The 22,568-nt window shown below is 39.1% G+C and overlaps 1 protein-coding gene across 1 annotated transcript in view; it reads left to right on the forward strand.

Moving 5' to 3' along the window:
• sorcs3a (sortilin related VPS10 domain containing receptor 3a) overlaps positions 1–22,568 on the forward strand; it is a 167,217-nt gene that overhangs the window by 64,481 nt on the left and 80,168 nt on the right. The window contains exon 3 of the mRNA XM_029517248.1: positions 4,068–4,135. Coding sequence (XP_029373108.1) covers positions 4,068–4,135 — 68 coding nt within the window. The remainder of the gene's footprint in view (positions 1–4,067; positions 4,136–22,568) is intronic.

Here is a 22,568-nt window from a genome sequence, read left to right on the forward strand (position 1 = left end):
GTGCCGCATATAAATCCTGTGCTACAAAAATATTTTATATTATAATAAAAAATGTTTCTTAATTTTTCCGTTGAAATTATTTCAACGGAACTTCAAAAAAGTACACTGGAAAATAAAACATTTTAATAAAAGAAAAAAAAAAAAAAGAAAACACCAATACACCCGCCATCCAACACAACAAAACAACTTGGACAACTCTTGTCTTGTTCCAACAGATAAATGAAATAAATTGATAAAATTATGTGTTTCTCAACAAACTGCTTTCAGTCACAGACTATGTAACTTTGACCTCCTTGAGTCTCAGAATCATTATAATAACCAAGCCAGGCAATACACAAATAGTGTGGTATTACCGGCCCCTGTTGTCTTTACCGCCATTGTTGTTTCTCCAAGTTTGGATTTCTTTAATGTTAGTAATCCAGGAGCTGAATCCTCCACAGAGATCATTTTGACCAGTCAAAGCTCCGAACAAAGCAGTTTAGTATTTTACGTGCCTTACAGAAGTTTTTTCGACAGACGCGAGATGTCTGGAAAGACCAAAGAGCTCAAATGGCTGCTGGAAAACCGATTTCATTTTAGACACGGTACAATTTGCTTAATGTTTTTTTCTTTGGCAATTTACAATCCTGAGGGCCAATGACAAAAATCGGGTTAGAATACATACTGGAAAATGGTATGATATAATTGTTAGGTGACCGAATCCCACCTAAATTAAAATCAGAGACCAGTCAGGTGGACTTTGTTGTCCAACAGATGACTTTTAAATCTATGCGTCAGATGCTTTTATCAACTCCCTTTTTATTTCAAGTCTCTATTTGTTGCCATTTACGATCCATATAATTATCTTTGAAACCGACCCGTGGTGTATTTATTCACTTACTGTTAAGTCAACAGCTTGATTTTCAATTGCAGTCCTGCCAAACTGTGTGAAAGCTTCCCGTGTCTGATTTCATTCACTCATTCATCCTCTACTGCTTATCTGTTTCCGTGTTGCGGGGGGTGGCGGAGCCAATCCCAGCTCACATTGGGCGAGGGCGGGCTACACCCTGGACAGGTAGTGTTTTTTTTGCCTTGTTATCAACTGGGAGCTCTGCCTCCACCAGTTGACATTATGTCTCATAAACAGCGCTCGCAAATCGAAAAAGTAATTGCTCAGCTGTTGACATGCAACTGAGAGGCGGAGAAGCTTAATCACTCTTAGATAATGATCAGTTCCAGCTGCCATTATGGTGTCGGCTATCCTGACGTCTGTTTGTGGGCGACTAAAAGCTTGTTTTCAGTTGTGTGTGAGTATCAATATTAGAGTCCCGTGACATTCTGCTATGAAAGGCACAGAGAGATCTTTTGTTCTGAGCAAAGTGTAGAAAGTGGATGACGTTAAAACGGCTTGGGCTGAAACACAAAGGGTCCGAGGAGCTGTCTTAAAGAGGATGCTTATGCAAATCTTTTGTTTTGCTTTGATCAGTCACTTTGATGGCACAAGAGCCTTTGAATAGGGTGAAATGACGGATGAGGTCGGATTAGTAGCAGGAATTATATACACTCATACAATCAGATTAATCTTCTTGTCCATTTTTGTTTTTTCATGTTTCATTCTGTTTCACTTGTTTCTTTTGGAGTGAGACATGTTGTTAATTGACTGCATATTTCAAACCACTTCGCATAAATCTGTCAATGCTTAGCTATGATTCTGCATTTTTAATAATCATTCCATTCAGAACGAATGAACACGTTTGCTCCTATTCATTGAAAACTGTTTAATTTAATGCCCTTGTACCAATATCTAGCATAAAAATTGACAACTGTAAAGGTCGTGGTCATAATTAAACTATTGGTCTTCAAGGAGAGGATTTGATTTGATTTAATTTTTTTCAGCAGAAAACTCATTACGAGAACACTGAGCTGAACCAGTATTTAAAATTTCATTTTGATCTTTGACTCTGCCTTTGAGCACAGGGGGGGCCTTTCGTTATGCCAATAATATGTTTTCGCCACAGATGGTCAATTGCTGGGGCAACAAGTTAATACAAGTGCCATGTCATTTTAATTTAATCATTGTATGTCAAATTGGAATTTAGAAAATGAGGATATATTTGAAATGATATTTTTTGCTATACTTTAAACACATCTGCTAAGTCTTTATTGAAGGCTTTTCATTAGGTCTTCGACTTAATGCATTACGTATTGTTTTAATATTGATTTTTGAGATGCATCTCTTTCTGAAATATTTGAGGGGACAAAAGTAATTTCTCAGCTGGTTATTCAATGTTGAATTTCAAATTCAGACAGTGGGGATGAGATGACTCATGCCAGAGTGTCCCCCAAACCCCCCACTCCCCAACCACCCCCTCAAGCAGTAGAGACCATAGATCTTCAACAGCACATGCAGTAATTTCTACAGTGCCCAACAAGACCAACAAACATGCACTTAAATAAAATACACGGTGCAATGCAAGCTGACATCCAGTTTTTTCCACGTGGTTCAGCTGTATTACAGAAATCCATTTAGTTGTTATGCACCATTGCTCTCTCCCCGGCGCTGCAGTCCTGCTTTGCTTGAATTGTATGCTCACAATCTTAGTAGGTGGATCCCTCAGGCATGTGGCACGTCTTCCCACAAGAACCATTCAAAGGTCCCTTGTGAGAGGCTGACTTTTTCAGAAGGCTTTTGGGGATCACAAGGCTCAGCCAGAGGTGAAAAGGTCCTGAAAAGGGCCTCTGAGCTTTCGGAGTATATAAGCACTAAAGGAAGTCGGCCATGTCAGGACACTGGTTCTGGTTCTTTTCCAATATACTCAGACATTCAGTTTCTTCTTATCCAGCCCTGATTGCTGGTGCCAGCCAAAAGAGTGAATGCCACGCCTCCTGTGTCCTCAAGTCAAATTTGTCAATCTGCTTTAAACAAGCATAAGCTTTGTGTGGGAAGGGAAATGCTAACGGGAGATGTAGATGCTTGGATGGAGTACTGCAGTTAGTGAGTCAGGGAAAGAAAACAGTGGAACTCTAACCTAACCCTAACTAATGGATGAAAATAGCATCCATTATATAAAAGCTCCTCTCCTGGTGAAGACAGGAGACGTGTTTGATAAATGCTGAATAATTGTGTGTACAATCCCACCTTGGTTTCCTTTTGACCTTTATTCATGCAGTCTTTTCACTGAACGAGTTATATGTTTGTTCACTTAATTCGCCTCTCTAGTAAAACGTGTTGTTACCGTGCAACAGCTGCTGAGTGTTTCCTCAAAGCAGGCTATACCAAATACATTTTCAGTGAGATTTGGCGAGTTCTTACTTAAAAACCGGTTTGAATTATCGCCGGATTTACACGGTAGGTCTCGCCATCCACTCAGATATCTTCGTAGGAGCGAGTACTGCCCAATGCCAGTGCCAGCTGATTCACCGCCCTAAGCCGTGAATCTAGTTGGACATTGCCTCCATGATGTCAGTTTCCGAAAAGTCGATGAGAAGGTCAGAGTAGGGTGCTCTGCTGCCTCCATCTTGGCAGTGCCTGACATCATCTAACGCCAGCTCATCCAAAATTGGATAAAGAGCCGAGGCGTTGTGGAGCAGAGACTGATGTGAGATGAGAATGAAATGCTGCCGTGACTGTCGCTCTAAGAGCCACACCCCCAATTATCCAAACGTTAAGCCTTGATTATGTGAGCATTTATTCCCACAAAGGGACCCTTTTTCACAATGTGAACCAATTTACAACTGCTGAAAACTCAATTTTTTAATAATCAATCCTTAGAGATGGCTACCAGCGCCAGAATCCTGCCATGTGTAGCACCATGTTTGATTTTTAGATGATCTTTAGGGATTTCAAGACAGATTGAAGTGGCCCATCTGACGTGCTGCAGTTTTTTTTTCCCCCACCGCCCTCGAAGGTTGCCAACACATTTGTTGTTCCTGGAATCCAACTCACCCAACAAGACAATTGAGCACCTTCATTTGGGGAAAATGACTAATTCCGGTGATAGACCAGAATCACTGAAATGAGTGTGATATTGTGTGATGTTTAATGCAGTTTCACTTCTTATTTTGACCTAAATTGCTTTTTTTCACAGGTGATCCTGATCCTAACCAAGCTGTATGACTTTCACATCGGTAGCGTCACTGAGAGCACTTTTTGGAGGTAAGTACAAAAGAGATCTACAGTTTATTCCTGAAATATTGTGTGATGTTTTTACTGCTGAAAGCAGTAAAGCATTGGCCTTGTTTGATGATCCACTGATGCGCTTGATGTCTCAGCTACTGACAGTTCAGTACATTTTCCAGTGAATGACTTTTTGATAAAGCTTATAAACAAATTGTGACTTAGTTTTGCCAACTCATTCACTTTCTTGTAATTTTAAACTATCTTTTCTCGTCTGCCCTTATCTTGTCTTTACTCACTTCTCTGGTTCCATGAATAGTATGCTTCGGTATAATACACAGCCAGTCAAGGCACTCAAGTTGATATCCGCCATGCTCTTGCTTTGGTGTGTTATCTGATGCATTTTGCTGCCTCAACCTTCTTGGGAATAAAATGAACAGCCATGCACATGCGTACACATTTCTAAAACAAAAAACATGCTTGTAAAAGGGTTGAAAGGGTGGGTAACACATCCCTCATGAGTTGGAATGAGGTAACCGATTTCCAAATCCTAAGACGAGGCATTTGCAAGTAATTCACTGAAGAGTATGGTGAAGACATTCATCAGAGCTGAAAGTCAGACAGCTAATGGAGCTGGCTGGTTCCTGGTTTACCCGAGTTAATGGTTTGTTATGTGGCTGATATATTTTATACACATGCTATGATGACGATGAGGAATATTATTTTTATTATTATTATGGTCAGTAGTAGTGGTGTAGACTGCTAATGCAACATAATATTATAAGTAATAAAAATTACAAGTTTTAAGCCAAGAGTGAAAGAAGCTAGGGCCCAAATATTCAGTTGCATTAGCGTTTCATTTTCCTCCCACTTTGAGTTAAAAATGAAACATTCAGGAGCAACTGTGAATGATGCATGTAAGTGCATGTAAAGCAGAAAGTTTATTTTCTCAGAAATTTGCTAAAAATTTGCTGATGTAAGCACAAAAGTAGCAAGTAACGAGAGCATCAATAGAAATGTAGTGGAGTAAAAAGTATAATATTTGACTAGACCTAGCCCTGCGACTGTGATACTTTTTTTTTCTGTCTGTAGTTTATGACTATATGATGTCAAATATATATGTGTGAAAAGTGTAGCAAGGCTTACCTATTCTGTCTGTACTTTTTTTTTATTTTTTTGAAATTCTACAGTTGACTGTTTTTTTAACACTAAGCATTTGCACTATTTCGGTTTACTTATTCTGCCCAGCTTGAGTGGTAGTTTGACAGTGATAAGTGGTGCCGTGAAGCTGCTAGCCATTTTTGTGTTTCAGTCCCTAACTACTGTGTAATTTCAACCCTGAGGCAAAAAACATAACACACAGTTCTTGGAAATTTGCAGAGAGACTGAACCCAGCTGCAGACAACATGGAATATCATTTTTTGGTTTATAAGGGAAAAAAAAAAAAAAGAAAAAAAATTATATATATACTTGCAATTTCATCTCCACGGGATGGCAACTTTGCATTTTATACCTACCTACCTACCTACACATGCTCCTAAAAGCATACACTCATTGAGTGTTTCTTGATAACTTGACCAATTTGTTCACAGATCTTATTCACACAATCACTCTATAAATACAATGCAAACTTCTTGACTCAAATGTGACCCCTTAAAGGGATCCCACAGTGTGTGCCAAAGTTGGATCATGGTCACTTTGATATTGTACCTACCATTCCTGTTGCATAAAGATCTGTGAAAACCAGCAGAGATAGCAGAGAAAGGACTCAGTGCATTGTGACAGTTTTCGCCTCACTTGTAGGCTACAAACTAAATCAAGCTGGAGGTTGTATTTCCCACAACACAAGTTGCACTTATCAGGTGACAAGTCGTGCTGTATTAACTGATGATGCTCCCTTGACTGATGATCAGTGTAAAATGTGCATTGCAATTCATTCAATTAGAGTTAAATAAAAGAATGATGTAAGATAAGATGTCAAACGAAAAGTTGCTTAGTATTCATTTTACTCTCGTCAAGAGCAGTATTGTTACTGATATTCAACCTATAACAGCTTTTAGACCAGTGTTTCCGTAAAATGTAGCTAATTTAGGTCAGATCATCATCCTAATATTTACAGAATTAATGAAGGTTTTGAGGAAAACCCTCAGCTTGTTTTTTTTTATTATTATTATTCAAGCAGCAGATACTGTCAGGACAACTAACCACCGTAACAAATACATTTACAGCCACACATCAAAAATGTTAAAACTAAGTAGTCAATGCTGTTAGCCATGCCCATTATTCTACGAGTGCTTATTTTTATCACTTTGAGAACATTCAGCCTAAATTGCTTGACTGACCTGTTGATGCTAGAGCTCCAGCAGGAGACTGAGAGAAACTGGAGGCAAAAATTACATTGGGATTAATAAAGGCATAATCATAATAATCATAATTATAATCATGGATGTCAAAACATCAAATAGAACAGGAAGATTTAAGCCACAGGACCTTTTTAAATTAACCAAAGCAACACTGTGGTGGAAGTAGCTGTGGCAGAGGAATTTCATAACACTGTTTTGAATGATGCAGCACAGTAGCATAGTGGTTAGCGCTGTTGCCCCTCAATAAGAAGGTCGCAGGTTTGGTTCAGAGCACCTTTCTGTGAGTTTGCATGTTCCTCCCGTGTCTGTGTGGGTTTCCTCCCACCGTCCAAAGGCATCATGTTTGGGTTAACTGGTGACTCTAAATTGTCTGCGGTCTGCGTGTGAGTGGTTGTTGGTCTCTGTCTGTCTCTGTGTGTTGGCCCTTTGATGGACTGGTGACCTGTCCAGGGTGACCCCAGGGTCACAATGAATTAATGTTTTGAATGCCTGAAATAATATCAACGGATTGATGAATCAGCCATCTGGTAAACAGAACATGTGATAAATGTGTGTAACGGTCAGCCACAGACAAAAAACACAGCTTTTTCCAGCTAATATGTCAGTTCTCTGTCTGAGCTAATGCTATGTGCCACTACCATTAGAATGGACAGGATGAAGAACCATAGTTCTATCACTTCTAGCCTACTGGCTCCGAACTTCCACTGTTTGCTATTGTCATTCCTCCATAACAGGGAGTGTAGTGATCTGTCCAGCAGGACAGAATCATAGAAGAGGTCAGAGGGGCAAGGCCTGATGGAAACAGACTTAGTTTGGGACTTAACTCAAGTCAGCAATTGACCAGGAAAACTAGGAATGGCTAAATCTGCAAGCACAGTCCTAACTGACTAACTAACTACATTCCCCTGAACAGTGTTTTCATGTTCTGGTGATTGACGCTGTTCTGAATAAGAAGATAATCTGGAAGTACTGGGCTAAGTACCGTAGTTGCCCTGCAGCTCTACTGTTAAGCTCATGAAACGCCTAATCTACCATACACAAGTGCTTAAAGTTCCTCTCCAGACGTGTTTAATACTATGTAAAGATGCTCATCATACTGTTCAATGTGATTTTCCTCTATAAAAAATTCTAAAAAGGAAAGAAAACTGGGACTTTATGCTTACTTCCTCAGAAATCTTGAGCAGGCCGCGTGTCCCTGTCTGCACAGCATTTCAAGATAATTAGTGAAGGAAACATCAGAAATGCCGCCTAATTTTTCAGGCTTATTCAGACCCACGCTCAATCTGTTATGACCGAAAGGTGCGACTAGAGGACATTTCAAAACAGTATACTTAGCATCTTAATTTTTTTTTTTTTTTTTTATGTTTGTTAGCTTCTTGCAGTGCCTGACCCAGCATAAGTGGCTATGCTAATGAAAAGCTTGTCTGACAAGGTTTCTGGGTCATTTTGACCCACCATTCTCCCCACATGTTTACAGGAGTGGTCCCTATAGGTTATATGAAAACTAATGCTTAGTAATGCTTTTGACAACTTTTTACTTTCAATATTATGTATTGTATTGATGATTAACCTTCTCAGGGTCTTTAACTAATTATTTGAGGGACAAAAGAGTTGAGAAAAATATTAAGGTAAGGCGAATCATTCAATTCACACCGAAATCCAACGTTTTGTTTTGTTTGTTTTCGCTAAGATTTAGTATTGTTCAACAGAGTAAATGTAAGGTAAACCAACAATGTGATCAGATATACAGATGTCAGCGTATATTACCCTCTACCAAAGCACTTTTTCCTCACAAATGGACCAAATTGATGCATGGACTCACATAAACCCGACTGTCATCAGACTGAAATGCACTATGACAGTTATCCTCTGTGGGGAAGACGTAATCAGGTGAAGAAAATAATTGGCAGCACTTCTAGCCCTGTCTCTCATTCAACAACCAACAGAGAAGGGAGCAGCTGTCCTTTCAGGCTTGACCCTGCACCGTCCAATCTACAATACTTTAAAGACAACTGGAGATGGGAAGGGTAGAAATTGAAAGGAGCTTTTACAAAAAGGGTAACGAGAAGCAGTAACTAGCACTGCTATTGAAGCAGCCATTTTTATCGTCAGTGCTGGGGAGTGCTAAGAGCCCTGACTGCCTCATGTCAGCTCTTGTCTGTGATTCGTCTCTCTGTTGCTGGCTAATTGAGATCACAGATCACTGATAGGGTTTGAAGAGGAGTAGATAGAGAGAAGCTTTATCACTTCATAAGATGAAGTCCCAAATGGCTGCCTTTTTGAAAAGGTCAAGTCAGTGGTAACACTTCAAAGTATCACCCAGTCAGTTTGTCAGTTTTAATGAACATTTTGACCTTAAACAATGAAAGCCGATCAGTTAGACCTGTGCATAATAAAGCAGTCTTTATATAAGCGTAGTAGTACAGATAAATGTTTGAGAACAAATAAACTGAGCAAAAACATTTTTCTTCAAATTTGTTCAGCCCCTCACAGTTGACCCCTGGAGTCCCTCTGCGGATTAAATGTATCAAATATGACAAGCTCTGTACTTGTTTGGAGGCATTCTGATGCAGGAAAATTAATGACAACAATAAAGTCAGGTCACATTTTCCTCCCGTCACGCTATGAATTTGACATAAACTATGCCTGTGCACTTTGCAAATCAAGCTTTGCTTTATCTGAGTTTGCTCAAGTTGTTCTCACAGTACGATACTGAAATAGTGAGGCCAGAATCTCGGTGATGTGATGATGTTGAACTATTTTCACGCCACTGTAACATGCACTGACTCCTAATTTCTCAACTTTTGTGCCATGAGGCACAGGCTTTGTCTGTGCATATGTTCAATATATATGTCAAGTAAATGATTCAAGCTGAGCCCGGATCGACTATATAGTGACATCACCACCATTCACAGAATAAGTACGTGAGCTCCCCTCACTGGTGACAAAACAGGCAATTGTCCTCACAGCTAAGATTAGCAGCATCAGGGAAAGAAAAAAAAAAAAAAACAAAACAATCAATAAGCATGGGACAGACGGAACTTGTGAGTATTTTAAAAGACTATATAATGATCCAATACACCAATACTATTTGTATTCTTTCCTTTTTAGTCTAGCTATCAAAAAGGAAATGTATTTGTGATTTAAGAGAAATTCAATTTAGCTTTACACCTCTTTTATCAAACTCTCTTTGGAACTTTACTAACATGTTGAGCTACTCTTCCTGAAGGCTCACAGCTCTCTGGCTGAAATTACAGGAAAAATTACAGTGCATTAGTATCTTTGTTCAGAACTGAAAAATATACCCCAATCAGTGAGGGGGATAATTTGCTGAGTAACATCAGCAAGTCATCACAGTTTGCAGCACAACATGACCCTAAGGTCAAAACCCCAATTAGTCTAGTATTTCAATGACAGAGAACCAAGAAATGGATGGCAATTCCCCTGCCTCAACTGTAGCAATGATAGATGATTGTAAAGTGACAGAATGCTAATATGATAAATTAAGATGGTGAACTTTATAGACATTATATAGGTTTTGCAATAGCGTCTTAGCAAAAGCACAAGACAAACACTGTTATTTATATGAAGCCCAAAATGTGGGTGTATTAGATGCGTTTCATGAAAGGGTTAGGTAATTTGATCATTATTGCCAGATTGCCTCTTCTCGCTTTCAATTAGTATCAGTAAAATTAGAGGAATGGGCGTTGCTCCACATACAATGGCCACTGTCCATGTAAATCATTCAACATACAATTTGTGTAGAAATTACATGTGAATTTCAAAGTGTTGGTCTTATAAAGCTGGTGCACATTCTAAAATGCAGAGTTTTTAAGGTTGGACTACTTTTAACTGCCTTATTTTCCTCCATGCAGTGAAAATGCCTCTCAGTAACAGTGATCTTATTTCTGTGGTATGTGATCAATCAATGTTGTCTTTCTCAGTGGACCGCTAAATGATAAAACCATAATACCAATAATCATCTACTAACTATCTTTTCATTCATTCTCTAGGGAACTTTGTTATGGGCTCTCTCAATTTTCTCCTATTTTATTAGGGCAAATATTCACAAAAACAAGGCATTTGAGTCAAATTATTTTGATTTAATTGGTCTTAATTTCACATTCAGCAAATTAATACTGATGGGAAAAGAGCATTTTCTCCACTTTTCTGTCCCCTATTAAATGCCGATGACAGATGTAATGATGTTTGGTGTGAAGACGTGTTCATAATTAGGATAACTGCCAGAAATTAGTGCCTCTGAAAATGAAAATCATTAATTAGGCAACTATTAGACAACTGGCTGGGAGAATGTACTGCATCACTTATATAAAATGTTCAGAAAGTACAATCAGGGGAACTGTGGCAATTTTACATATGCTAGTACAACTCATATTGGTGAAAACATAACTTTTGATAAGAAGACACAGAAGAAATTTGTAGAAAAAAAAAAGGAATCCGGATGATTTTTCTCTTTCTTCCTTTCTTTTATCCAAATTAATCCAAATGTCTTCTTCTCAAGTCGAGGAGCACACATATTCTGTGTCTTAAGCTTCTTTCAGCCTGTCATATTTCAGAATTCAGATGTAATATTGTTTATTAGAAAAGAATTTGTGTTTGAGTGCTGTATGTACAGGCATGAAACTAGGAATTCAGATGCAAATATTTCTTGACAAAATAGACTCCTGTTTCCTGGGAAGAAAAAAAAAAAAAACAAGGAAATCCAAGGACACACACACACAATATCATACATTCAAAACACCCACACATAAATTAAGTGGCATTAATAACCTCCATGTAGCCAGAAAATCCCCCTTGTCCAAAGTATGGAATGACAGAAAAAGTTTGAGAGTCCCTGCGTTAGTCCAACACAACCTAGAATGTATGGGGATTTATTCGAGAGGGCTGTTGTCCTTTTGGTGCCCTCCCTTTAGGAGTGATAAGACGAAGGGCTAGTGTGTGTGTGTGAGAGAGAGAGCGTTCAGTGTGGGAAGACTTTTACACCTTAGTCCTGTTTTGATCTCACCAAACACTCATCATGAATTTCTCAGATGTCTCAATAGTTGCTCTGGTCAGTAAAGAAAGTCCCTTTGTCTCTGTGATGGTGGGGGAGCAGGAAGACAGGGTCTAATGTTCTCATGAGCTCCCATACCAGCTAAACGTTAGTGCCAGGTACATGTCCAAGTCCCTTAAGAGACAGTGGACAGTGCTGTTGGGGAGAAGGGTCCCCTTGAATATCCAATATGGATGGATGGATAGAGAGAACGTTCTGTAGAACCCTAGTGATAGTTGTGTGTGGGAATTTCAGTGGTACCAGACCACCAGCTTTGGATAAAGCTGATTATTTTATTAATCAAGAAACAACTGAGTCTGTGTCCTCTTATTACATATTACGTGTACATTTTCCTCTTGGGGTTGTAAAACAATTTGTAACCGGGTTTGAAAGAGTGCTGTGCGGCGCCACACGGTGCAGTTTCCAGCAATAGCTACTAGATAAAAATGAATCTGAAGCCTGTCCCTTTAGAATTAATTTCCACTGTAGACTATGACAGAGGGAGACGGAGTTTTTTTTTTTTTTTTTTGCTTTTTTTTTGGGGGGGGGGGGGGGGATCATCATTCAGTGTTCCCCCTCCTAAACACAAGTGGCCATCAGGGAAAGAATGAGAGGATAGCGCTACATTATCTCTCCCTGGTCGCAGACTCCTCCCCTCCTGCTGTGCCAGGATGGGGGTCACTGATGGGTTAGGAGTGACATCCTCTCAAATTGCATCATTTTCCTGAGCATGCTCACAGAGTATGTGATATTTCACAGGTCAGTGCCTGTAATAAGGGTCTGGCTCTCTCAGAGAGACCCACCTGATGTTTGTCATCTTTTGCCACTACACTTGGTATATCCCTCAAAATATAGCCAATCTTGATACTTTTCAAAAGCAACTCTCTGACAACATTCAGGAGAGGACATGATTGATAAAGCCACTAAAGGCTTCAGTAAATGTACTATGTTGATGAAAACAGTGAAAACACGAAGAACAACTTTCAAAATATGAACAAATGTCTACTGCATGGTTACTTATGATCAAACTCATTCCACATAAATTAATATAGAGGCTCTTCCACATAGTTACTGAAAAATGTGCACCACCGCTGTACATTTTACAGACCATAAGAAATCATGTTACAGCCTTTCTTTTCCAGCCAGTCATAGAGTTTACTGTGAATGCATACCAGTACGTAGACGGTAAGCACTGTCCATAGGATCACCTCAGGAGCAACCAGCTAAACAACAGATAAAGAGCCCAAAATAGTTTCTCCGGGTTATAAACACAGCAATATGGCACCAGGGGAAAAAAAATTAAAAATTCAACCACACAGTTACAATGCAAGTCAATGGGTTAACCATCTATTGATGATCAATAAGCCATTAACTCCTCTGCTCAAACTGATGAATCTTCAACGGTGAAGATGTAAATCATTTTGATAGCTTGCTCATCTGACAATTATTATATGTATTTCCTCTCTCCCTCTCTCTGGAATATATATTTATATATATATATATATGTATATAAACTAAAATATATAAACTTTATATACAAGTTTTTGGTTTTTGGTTGTTATCGTGAACTGGTGAACTAGGAAGCATCTTCTTTTTCAACATTTCACAGTGCGCCCGTGAATTCATGGCGCCATCTCTGATGTGCAATTCAGCAGCACTTATGCAATCTCGCAGAGCCCTGTCACCACCAGGTTTTCTTTTTCTATTCTGTCCTGGCAGATCCATCACTCGTATTGTTAGACAGATAGCGAACAAAAAGATTCAGTCGGCTCGACTCCAGCTTAGTGATGGGAAGTTCGGATCGTTTTACTGACTCAGATCTTTTAATCTCGTTCAGTAAAATTAAAATTAACTAATCTTTTTTCACCCCACCCATCCCCCATCCCAGAGATTAGAGACTAGACTGGACCCCTCCACAGCAAGCAGACCCCCCCTCACAGTTGTTCTCACCACAAAGTATCCATCTTTAGGTATCACCACATATCAACTTATTCACAATGATCACAATAATCATTTTCTTGTAACCGTGCCTTTTTTAATGTTAAAAAATGATTCTCTTTCTCAGGTCTTACACCACTCTTCGCTGTGCTGCCATTTATGTTGGCAGTGATTTGGAATACATTTTCTCTCTTGAATTCCACTTTAAATTGTCCGTTACTTTGCAACCACCTATTTGATGATCAGGTAGAAAATAGAATTTTAACGAATACCTCCCGCGGGGAGCGTTAGTTCAAACGGGAGATGTGTACACACACACACGCACATATATATATATATATATATATATATATATATATATATATATATGGATGGTTGGATTTAGAGAGACAACGAGAACTCAAGTCTATAAAACATTAAATATCAAAATCAAGCTGCCCTAAAACAAATTTCACATGATTTACTGCAACCTTTTTGATTTCCCCTTCATGCGTTTGCTTTAACACATACATCACTCTTACTGTTATTAAAGAGTTCATTTACCATGAAGCTTTCTCAAATATTTAAATCCTTACCTTTTTAATTAGATTTTTTTTTGTTGTTGTTGTTGTTCAATGCTGAAGCAAGTATTCATTTTCTTGCCGTCACAACAGCAACTAGTGCATTTCATTGTGAGGCCTTTGTCCGGAGGCAGTGTGATATTTCTTGGTAAGGCAATTCAAGGGTATAGTCTGTCTCTACTATATTTCTGGCTTGCAGTAATCAACTACCAGCTATTCAGCTGTTGCCTGTTGATACCAGTTGACGAATGTTAAACACACATTTTTTGTGATAAACAGTAATTGGAATTGTGAACCATCCACATCACTGGCACGAGTGTTGCTTGCTTGATTCTAAACAAGTAAACCATAATTCACAAACATACAGACTGGTAAGCAAATACCCCTCAAATGGATGTCAAAATGTCCTATGTTTGTCAACGGCAGCGGGCAGCCTTCGAGCACTGACTCCGTGGCTTATCTGAAATGACACAAATATTTTTGTGGAGGACAACATTCTGACATCAGTCCCCTAAAGCATCATGTTGGACCTTGGTAGCTGGTGATGTTTTGTTTTTGCCTATACCAGCTGCCCACTGCTGGCTTAAGTCAGTGCTGAAGCCACAGGCTCAGATCTGTTGAGATTATGGACAGGTTCCTGCCAACACTGAGCGACACTGCCAAAACTGCTGTATGTGTGCGTGTGCGTGTGCATGTGTGTGTGTGTGTGTGTGTGTGTGTGTGTGTGTGTGTGTGTGTGTGTGTGTGTTGCACGGGAAGAAAGTTTAGTGAAGGTTGCAGCAAAGTTTGTTATTAATTTTCCCCTCCCTCTTCCTACTTACCTCAGTGAAACTTCACTTCCACGTGTCTGAGTTATAAGTTCCACATGATTGGCTCAGGAGCTGTTTATCAGAAAGAAGAAAGGTTCCAGATAAAGGCACTGCAGAGTTGTGAAGGATAGCTCCCACTCACCTTCCAGCAGAGCATTTTTCTCCCCTTCTCTTCGCAAATGGCAGTTAAAAAAAAAAAAAAAAACGTATTTATCCCTGTTGTGTGGCAAGTGGATGCATGCTGACAAATGAACAGGCAATCAAACAAAAGACTTTTAGAGTGCGCAGACTTCCAACACTCCTACCTGGCTTTTATCACTCTTACTTTACCAAGTCACTATCACGGAAACAGCTGGCGGTCCACTAAACGTGTGCATTTGTGAATTATTCAGCCACGGCGAGCAACACTAACAGAAAGGGAGGGAATTATTTCAAATTGAATTTTGTATGCACAGTGCACGATGAGCATCAATCTAAAGGGGTTATGGCAGATATAAATCAAAAGTTTGTTTTTTTTGCCTTCATCCATCATGATACGGTTGAGAAAAGGATTCTCAAGCGAGAAGTTGCTGTACCCAGTAAGGCACGTAATAGAACAGAAATGATTTGTTTTTGGTTGTCTCAGAGTTTCGAAGAGTTTTAGAAAGTCAGTCTTTTATTGTTAGTGTAACTCTGTAAGTTTATGGGCAGATCGTTAAGCTATCGTCAGATAAATATGTTCGAGGAAATGATGTGTGAAAGCGCTCCTGACCCCTGTATCAGTGCTCTCCACCTCTAACAATCTCCCTGTAGGTGTACGCTGAGAGAAAGAAGGACAGTGGCAAAGCAATAACATGCTAACTTCACGAAATACGGTGGTTTAACTATAACGACCTTATTTGGCGGTATAGAAGACCAAAATTGGCAGAAACAATTTACAGAGGTGATATGACTCAAATGATTTTATCTTAATCGTGGCTAATGATGCAGACAGAAAAAGATGATGAGCTGGTTCACTGTAGCTTGAATTGATGATTCGGTAGGTTTGCAGTAGGTGGTTCGATGCTCCAGAGATTTCATTGGAGCTCAAACTTGAATCAATGGGATTCTATTTGGTGTGTTTCCATTCTCCAGAAACAGAATAAATAAATGTAATGTTTTCCAAACGTTCTGAATGGCTAATGAAAGGAAGTCATTTGGGGTTGTTTTTGGCTCACTAGCTTTGTGGAGCTGAAAGATTTTTCTTTCTTGTCAAGTCAGTATTGCCCTGTATCACACTATGTAATGAAATCTGCTATCGGCTGAAAGGGAAGATTGTTCGTGGTCGGTTTACCTCAGGGACTGAAGAAATGAAGAGGAAAGTTAGTTAAGGTGACTAGACTCCAGATCAGGTCATCAGTCAACATTCACAATAGAAACCAGGCGGATGTCAAAAAAGCTCTCTCCAAGTTCGTCTTTTGTCTTCTAAAAACATCTTTCTAGACCTCACAAAAAAAAAAAAAAAATCCTCATGTTTGGGAGAGTTTTTCTTTTGAACTTTTCTAGTTAATTTAAAGATTCATTCAGAGAGAGAGCGAGAGAGAAAAAAAAAACACTCGACTGTGAAAGTGGTTAAAGCAAAAATATTTGCCTCACTGGCGTCAAGGTTGAATGGCGAACACGGACTGTGAGTGGGATACGCAACGAATGTTGTCATGAGCGATCTTTGAATGTCAGCACTTCTGTTCAACTCTGGCTGTTCCTTTAAGGTATCTCTGTTCTCCCCTCTCTCCCCCTTTGTGTTTTGTTTGTTGTTTACATGTATCACACTCTGAGATTGTTACATGGATCTTTTGCTTTACACTGCAGGACGGTCTCTGACTTTCTCTGTGCTTTGTATTAACAGCAGTGTGGCTTCCAGCGGGGTTGGCAGACACATTTCTTGTTTTGTTTTTTTTTTTTTTGTTTCTTTCACACATGGATGGCTTTTGTATTTTCAGTTCACTCTTTCCTACTAACAAACACTCAGACATTAACACGTGCACACAGACGAATATGCACGTAAACACATTTCTTCATATACTGAATGAAAGGCAGAGTTTATGCTGCTCAGTCTTTTGAGGTTCCATTATTTTTGTCATGTTTCATTGTCCTCAACTCTCACGTGTGTTCCACTGACAACTATGAGCTCTCTCACAGAAACACCTGCAAATACAGTATCTAGCAATCTCAATGTGGCAATTCTCCAAAGTCATTTTCAATTATGCTTGGTTTCCGCATCAGAGGAGAGATTGGGCAGCAGTTGCCTTGGGTGGAAACAATGAAAAAATGCAAGCATGTGTATGTGTGTGCCTTTCCTGAGCATGACTGCGTGTATGAATGCTTCAGTTGGTGTGCAAGTTTTCACAAGAGTGCAGCTGAGGGTGAGTGTAAATTCCACAGATAATCTCCGTGACAGCTTGAATATTATGACTCTCCGTGCTGAGACACACTTTGCTGATGGCAGCATTGATTGTCAAATCCTTCTTGATGTTTGCCTCCTCCGCACCAGGCATTTAGTTATCCTGCAATAATGCCGTTTTAATTCACTAGGTGTACAGCAAATATTAGATTGGCTTTTCATTACTCTAAAGCTTTTCCTTTCTGACTTGTCTCAAAACAATATTATTGAGTGGAGCATAAGATAAATCTGATATGGACTATTGCATTATGTATTGGTTTTATCAGTGTCAATACCACTCTATCCCCCCTCTATCCACTTCATCCATTCCATCTCTAAGTCAGACTTGCGCGCAATAGCCTACTGCAAATGAATACAAAGGCCGTTTTACAAAATCAAGTCTCCAAAAACTGTGCTGATTTTAGCCTAAAGTAGCATTAAGTTTTATCAGAAGTCTAAAAGAAGTGGAGGGCACTTTCAGAGTTCTGGGTTGAAGTTTGGGCTTTGCATGAGTGAATCATTACCTGTCAACAAAAGCTAATTGTAAGCATACTTATAATGTGTGAGCGCATTAGCTTATCCAATGTTAGCTTGTCCAAAGTTAATTAATAAATATAAACACATTATGATATATTTTCCTCATAAAAATCTGTATATATATGATATGCCAGAGTAAAACCAATATAGTCAGATGATGTTGTGAAGCATCATGGCTATTCTGCTAAACGTATGCACAGTATATAATACAAACACTTTTTATGGAATATAAGTAATCCATATGTTTTTTGGTTTGTTCAAATGTCTTTGTATTGTGTCTCATGCCTACAGGCTGCACTGAAGAACAGCAGCTTGCCCTAGCATATTTCTGCTCTAGCTAATGTAAAATGCAAAGAAGGCTGCTTTGAATGGGGAGAAAGAAAGAAAGAAAAAAAAAAACAACAACTCAAGAGCAAAGTCTACTTATTGTAATAGTGAACTATGACAACAGTATTTCTGCATGAATGTTGTCAAGAGTGTCGGCTTAGTGTTTTGGATTAAAGCACTTAATAATCCATTGCTGACTAAAGCCAGAGACGGGCTACACAGAGCAGTTTAATTACTCAGGGCAACCCATCCATCCATTCATTATCTGTGCCTGCATGCTGCCTCACAGAGAGGCTTTCTCTCCATGCTTCACACAAAACAGCAGGAAAAACACCCTGGACAGGTCACCAGTCGCCACAGGGCCATCACACAGACAAATGAATTCCAGCCTACGCTGTGGCCAGTTCTGACCCAGTGAACATTGATCTTCAGTTCATCCACATGTCCGGACATCCTCTTCAGGGCATAACTGGGTTAAAAGTGGCTTGTCTTGGCTAAGGTTAAATACAAGTACTGCCTGCATTCACATGGAAGGAAGTTCTGCTCTTTTTTAATTATGAAGATGCTCAGCAGAGTTGCCCTCAGTCCTTATTGTTCACTTGCACCATTTAAGCATGAAAAAAATGCATCCGACTGCACTGAATACAGACATTATCAAGTTTTGAGTTCTTCGCTGTCATTGCTGATTTAAATTTTCAAGAGCCCAGCGCTGTTTTCTGTCTTTTCCACTTCAGAGAATCTGTTCACATTGGATATAAATTTTCATTTGGACGTAAGGAAGTACAACCATTTGGTAGTTAAAGATCACAGGTCAAGATTACAGAGACCTTAAAAAGACTTGTGATTTGATTTAACACAAACATTATCCTGGACTTAAGGAGGCACTGCAACGTGAGGTCACATCCTTCAGTGAACATTTGTGTCTCTGAAAAGTGGTTGTGTGGTGTCCTTCTTTATGTCACGGTCTCATTTCAGCCTAGACATGTTTTTTTTTCCTGTCTGTAAATTTTATGAGGCCGTAAAAGTTGCCCAAATCTAGTCTTTCCTACTTAGTGACCAAATTCTCAGGTGGTCTGTTGTGGTTACAGCTCTTACTTTATTTCGTAGTCATACAAAGTTTCCTGGATTACATTCAGAGAGCATACCTGTGTCAAGCACCTGTGGCTGAGCAGAATTGGTTTTGTCATCCCCTAGAGTATGTCACTGGGACAAGACTACAACAATTTAGACAATTCAAGCGAAAATGTCTGCAACGTATTCAAGCATTTCTTACATCTGACCCCTCAACACTGCATAGAACGCTTTGGTTCCCCTCTGCTGGAAACATTTTTCAAGCACATCAGTTGACAAGTGTGCGGAATCTTCAGGCTTCATTTTGCCACGGGCGTCTTTGCTCGGAAACCTTTTCCTCTTTCTGTCTCTCTCACTCTCTGAGTGTCAACGTGACTGTCTTTCTAAGGACAATGAATCAGACCTTTTTGTTTTCCTGTTCGAGCTATTGCAGCACCTTTCCATTATATTTCCTGCATACGCTTCAGGGTGATGTGTTTTGTTTGTAGGAACTTGAGAAGGTAATGTGGATTGGATGGTGTTTCCATCCCTCACAGGCACATTTTTTTTTTTTTCTATCGCTCTTTCTCTCTCTCCAGAGAATGGTCAACGCTGTTATACACCAACATGGAATTGTTCTGCTTTACTGGCAGCCATCTGGCAAAACCTCACAAACATCCCATCATGCAATTTCAGTCTGTCTGCCACTTAGTAGTTGCTTGTCTAGATGAAGTAAACTGCTCATTGAACATTCTGCAATCAATTCCACTCTTTAAATACTGCCCTTCAATACCAGTTTACTGCGAGTGAAACAAATCTGTTTCACGGTCAAAGACGCAAAAGCCAGGTTTCCGTGGTGACAAAAAAAGAACTTCGCACAGTGATAAGCTTTTAAAGTGAGCTCTCCCAGTGTGTCCAGGAAAGCTCTCAGAAGTGGCAGCTGATAACTTCTGAGCCGTCCGCAGCTCAGAAGTGGACGTTTTCTGGGTTTTGGTGAAAGAGTCTACATGGACAAGACTATCAGCCCAGCTAACCAGCCCAGTCAGCTGGTGAAGAAGAAATGCTGAACGGAAGAAACAACACACGGGGCAAAGATATGACAACTACAGATGACCTGGCAGATATCAAAAGATCTCTAAACCTTATGTCAGGTGAGCTGACAAAGTTAGCATCGCAGCGGGAACGATTAATTGGACTAATAGAGGAAACAAAATCACTGAAAGCCATGCTGACAGAGAGAGACGTTAAAGGTAATAGTGCTGGAGCAGACGGTGCAATACACAAGAAGAGACAAGTATTAGCACGTCTGGAAACTCGACGTGCTCGAGCTTCTGCAAACTGACAGACAACAGAAGACGCCACGCAGGAAGAACTGTTGACAGTGGAGCAACAAGTGGTGGACTTTCTGCACAGTAAGAGCATAAACATTCAAAGTGAAGCTATTTGTGTTTGTCACACACTACAAAATGTATGGCAATGTATGGATTAGGGACGAAGAAGGCGGCCAGGCCAAGATTATACGAGACCTCAAAGACCTGGATAAATTCAGAAAGGGAAAATGAAGCTTGGTTATGAAACTGAAATCAAAATACTTGATATAGGTGGAAGGTGATGGATTGAAGAGTGGATACAGAATAGATACATACACTGGAGCACGGACCAATATACAAATTTAGATGCAGATTCTGAGAGTAAAATATGATGTAGAGAAGGGTACAAACAGGAACATATTAATTCCCGTTAAAACTAAACTAAAGAGGAATGGAACTCTGTCTAAATTGTAACTTATCAAAAATAAAAGATGGCAGTTCAGCAGTTCAGAAGGAGTTTTAGTATAGCTGCGGTGTCAGAAAAATGGTTGAAAGATGGATATGGGTTGTATTATGTGAACAGAATGGAAGCCATCACAGTCGAAATGACTAAAAATGTTTGAATCAGTTGAGTCTATAGATCACCAGGTCCCTGCGCAGAAACACAGACACAGACAGACAAAATAATGGAGCTGTTTGACAGGAGCCATAATAACACTGTGTTTTTATGTGGAGACTCTAATATTGATCTTGAAAAGTTTGCTGAAGACAACAAGTGGATTCATAAATTCAATGTACAGTTTGAGTCTGTATCCAATGATGTCTAAACCAGCAAGAATCACTCCACAGAGTACAACTGTTATTGACAATATTTTCACAAATGTAGTTAAAAAAAAAAACACAAAACTGTAAACTCAGAAGTCTTACAAGGAAAACTGCTCTTGACAAACCATGGAGGACTAAAGGACTACGGAGAGCCTGCAAGAAGGAACATTATTTAGATAGAAGTTTTTTAAAGTTAAGGTTTAAAGAAGCTGATTTAAGAAATATAAAAAGAAATTAGTATGGACAGTAAGAAGACATAAAAAAGAGTACAATGGTGATTTACTAAATAAAAATAAAAACAACATGAAGGCTACATGTGTCATAAAAAATGGTAAATTAAAATCAGCTCATTAATGGATAATGTGGATTCTATTTTTCTTGGTAAGATTGAAAAAGAAAATATACTCAGTATTGCAAAAGGTTGTGCAGGTAAAGGATCCACTGACTGCAGATATGGACTTAACTGAATTGGTTATTGAAATATTTACATATATATGCAGCCTATCCTTTTCAACAGTGATATTTCCTGAAAATATGAATATGACAGCCAAAGCAATTCCACTTCATAAAAAATGGAGACAAACAACCACAGACAACTATCCTTGCTTCCCCAATTTTCCAAAATATTTGTGGCCACGTTAGACAAAATCGCTATCCCAAAAATAGTGCCACCATTTACATTTTTAACTGAAATAGTAGGAGGGCATAACTTTGTTGTAAGAAAGTAGTTTCTTGTAAGTAAGAAATAAACAAAATAAAAAGTAAATATAAATTGTCTCACTTGACAGAACTGACGGAAAAGGAAGAACTGTCATTGTATTTTGGGAGCAGTGACTCAGCAGTGAGATTCAGACACTGTTAGCAAATGTTGATGTGTTTGTTTAGATAAAAAACATTAGCTCTGTGAATAAAGATGGAGAGTGCAGATGATTAATCACACATCAAATGGATTTTTTTAAAATGCTGACATTATCTATACTTGGTTTATTTTAATAATTTGTCTTTTTTTTTTTTTATACATATTCATTATACAGTAGCATATTCATTATAAACTTTTAAATGATGAGGCAAACATGCTGCACCCCTGGCTGCCACCATTGATTCGAGCCCCCCCGTGACCCTCCATAGATTAACAATACAGACAATGGATGGATAATGGACAGAACTGAGGACTTAATTGTATCCAGGCTTTAGCTTTAAAGGCAATCATTCTCATCAATGAAGCTGTTACGCAAAATTGTAAATGTGTTTAACTATTAAAAAAATTTAAAAAAAAACTTCTGTGGTGTACTGAACTGTGTA

Source organism: Echeneis naucrates, chromosome 1 (assembly GCF_900963305.1).
Source record: "Echeneis naucrates chromosome 1, fEcheNa1.1, whole genome shotgun sequence".
NCBI classification, from domain to species: domain Eukaryota; kingdom Metazoa; phylum Chordata; class Actinopteri; order Carangiformes; family Echeneidae; genus Echeneis; species Echeneis naucrates.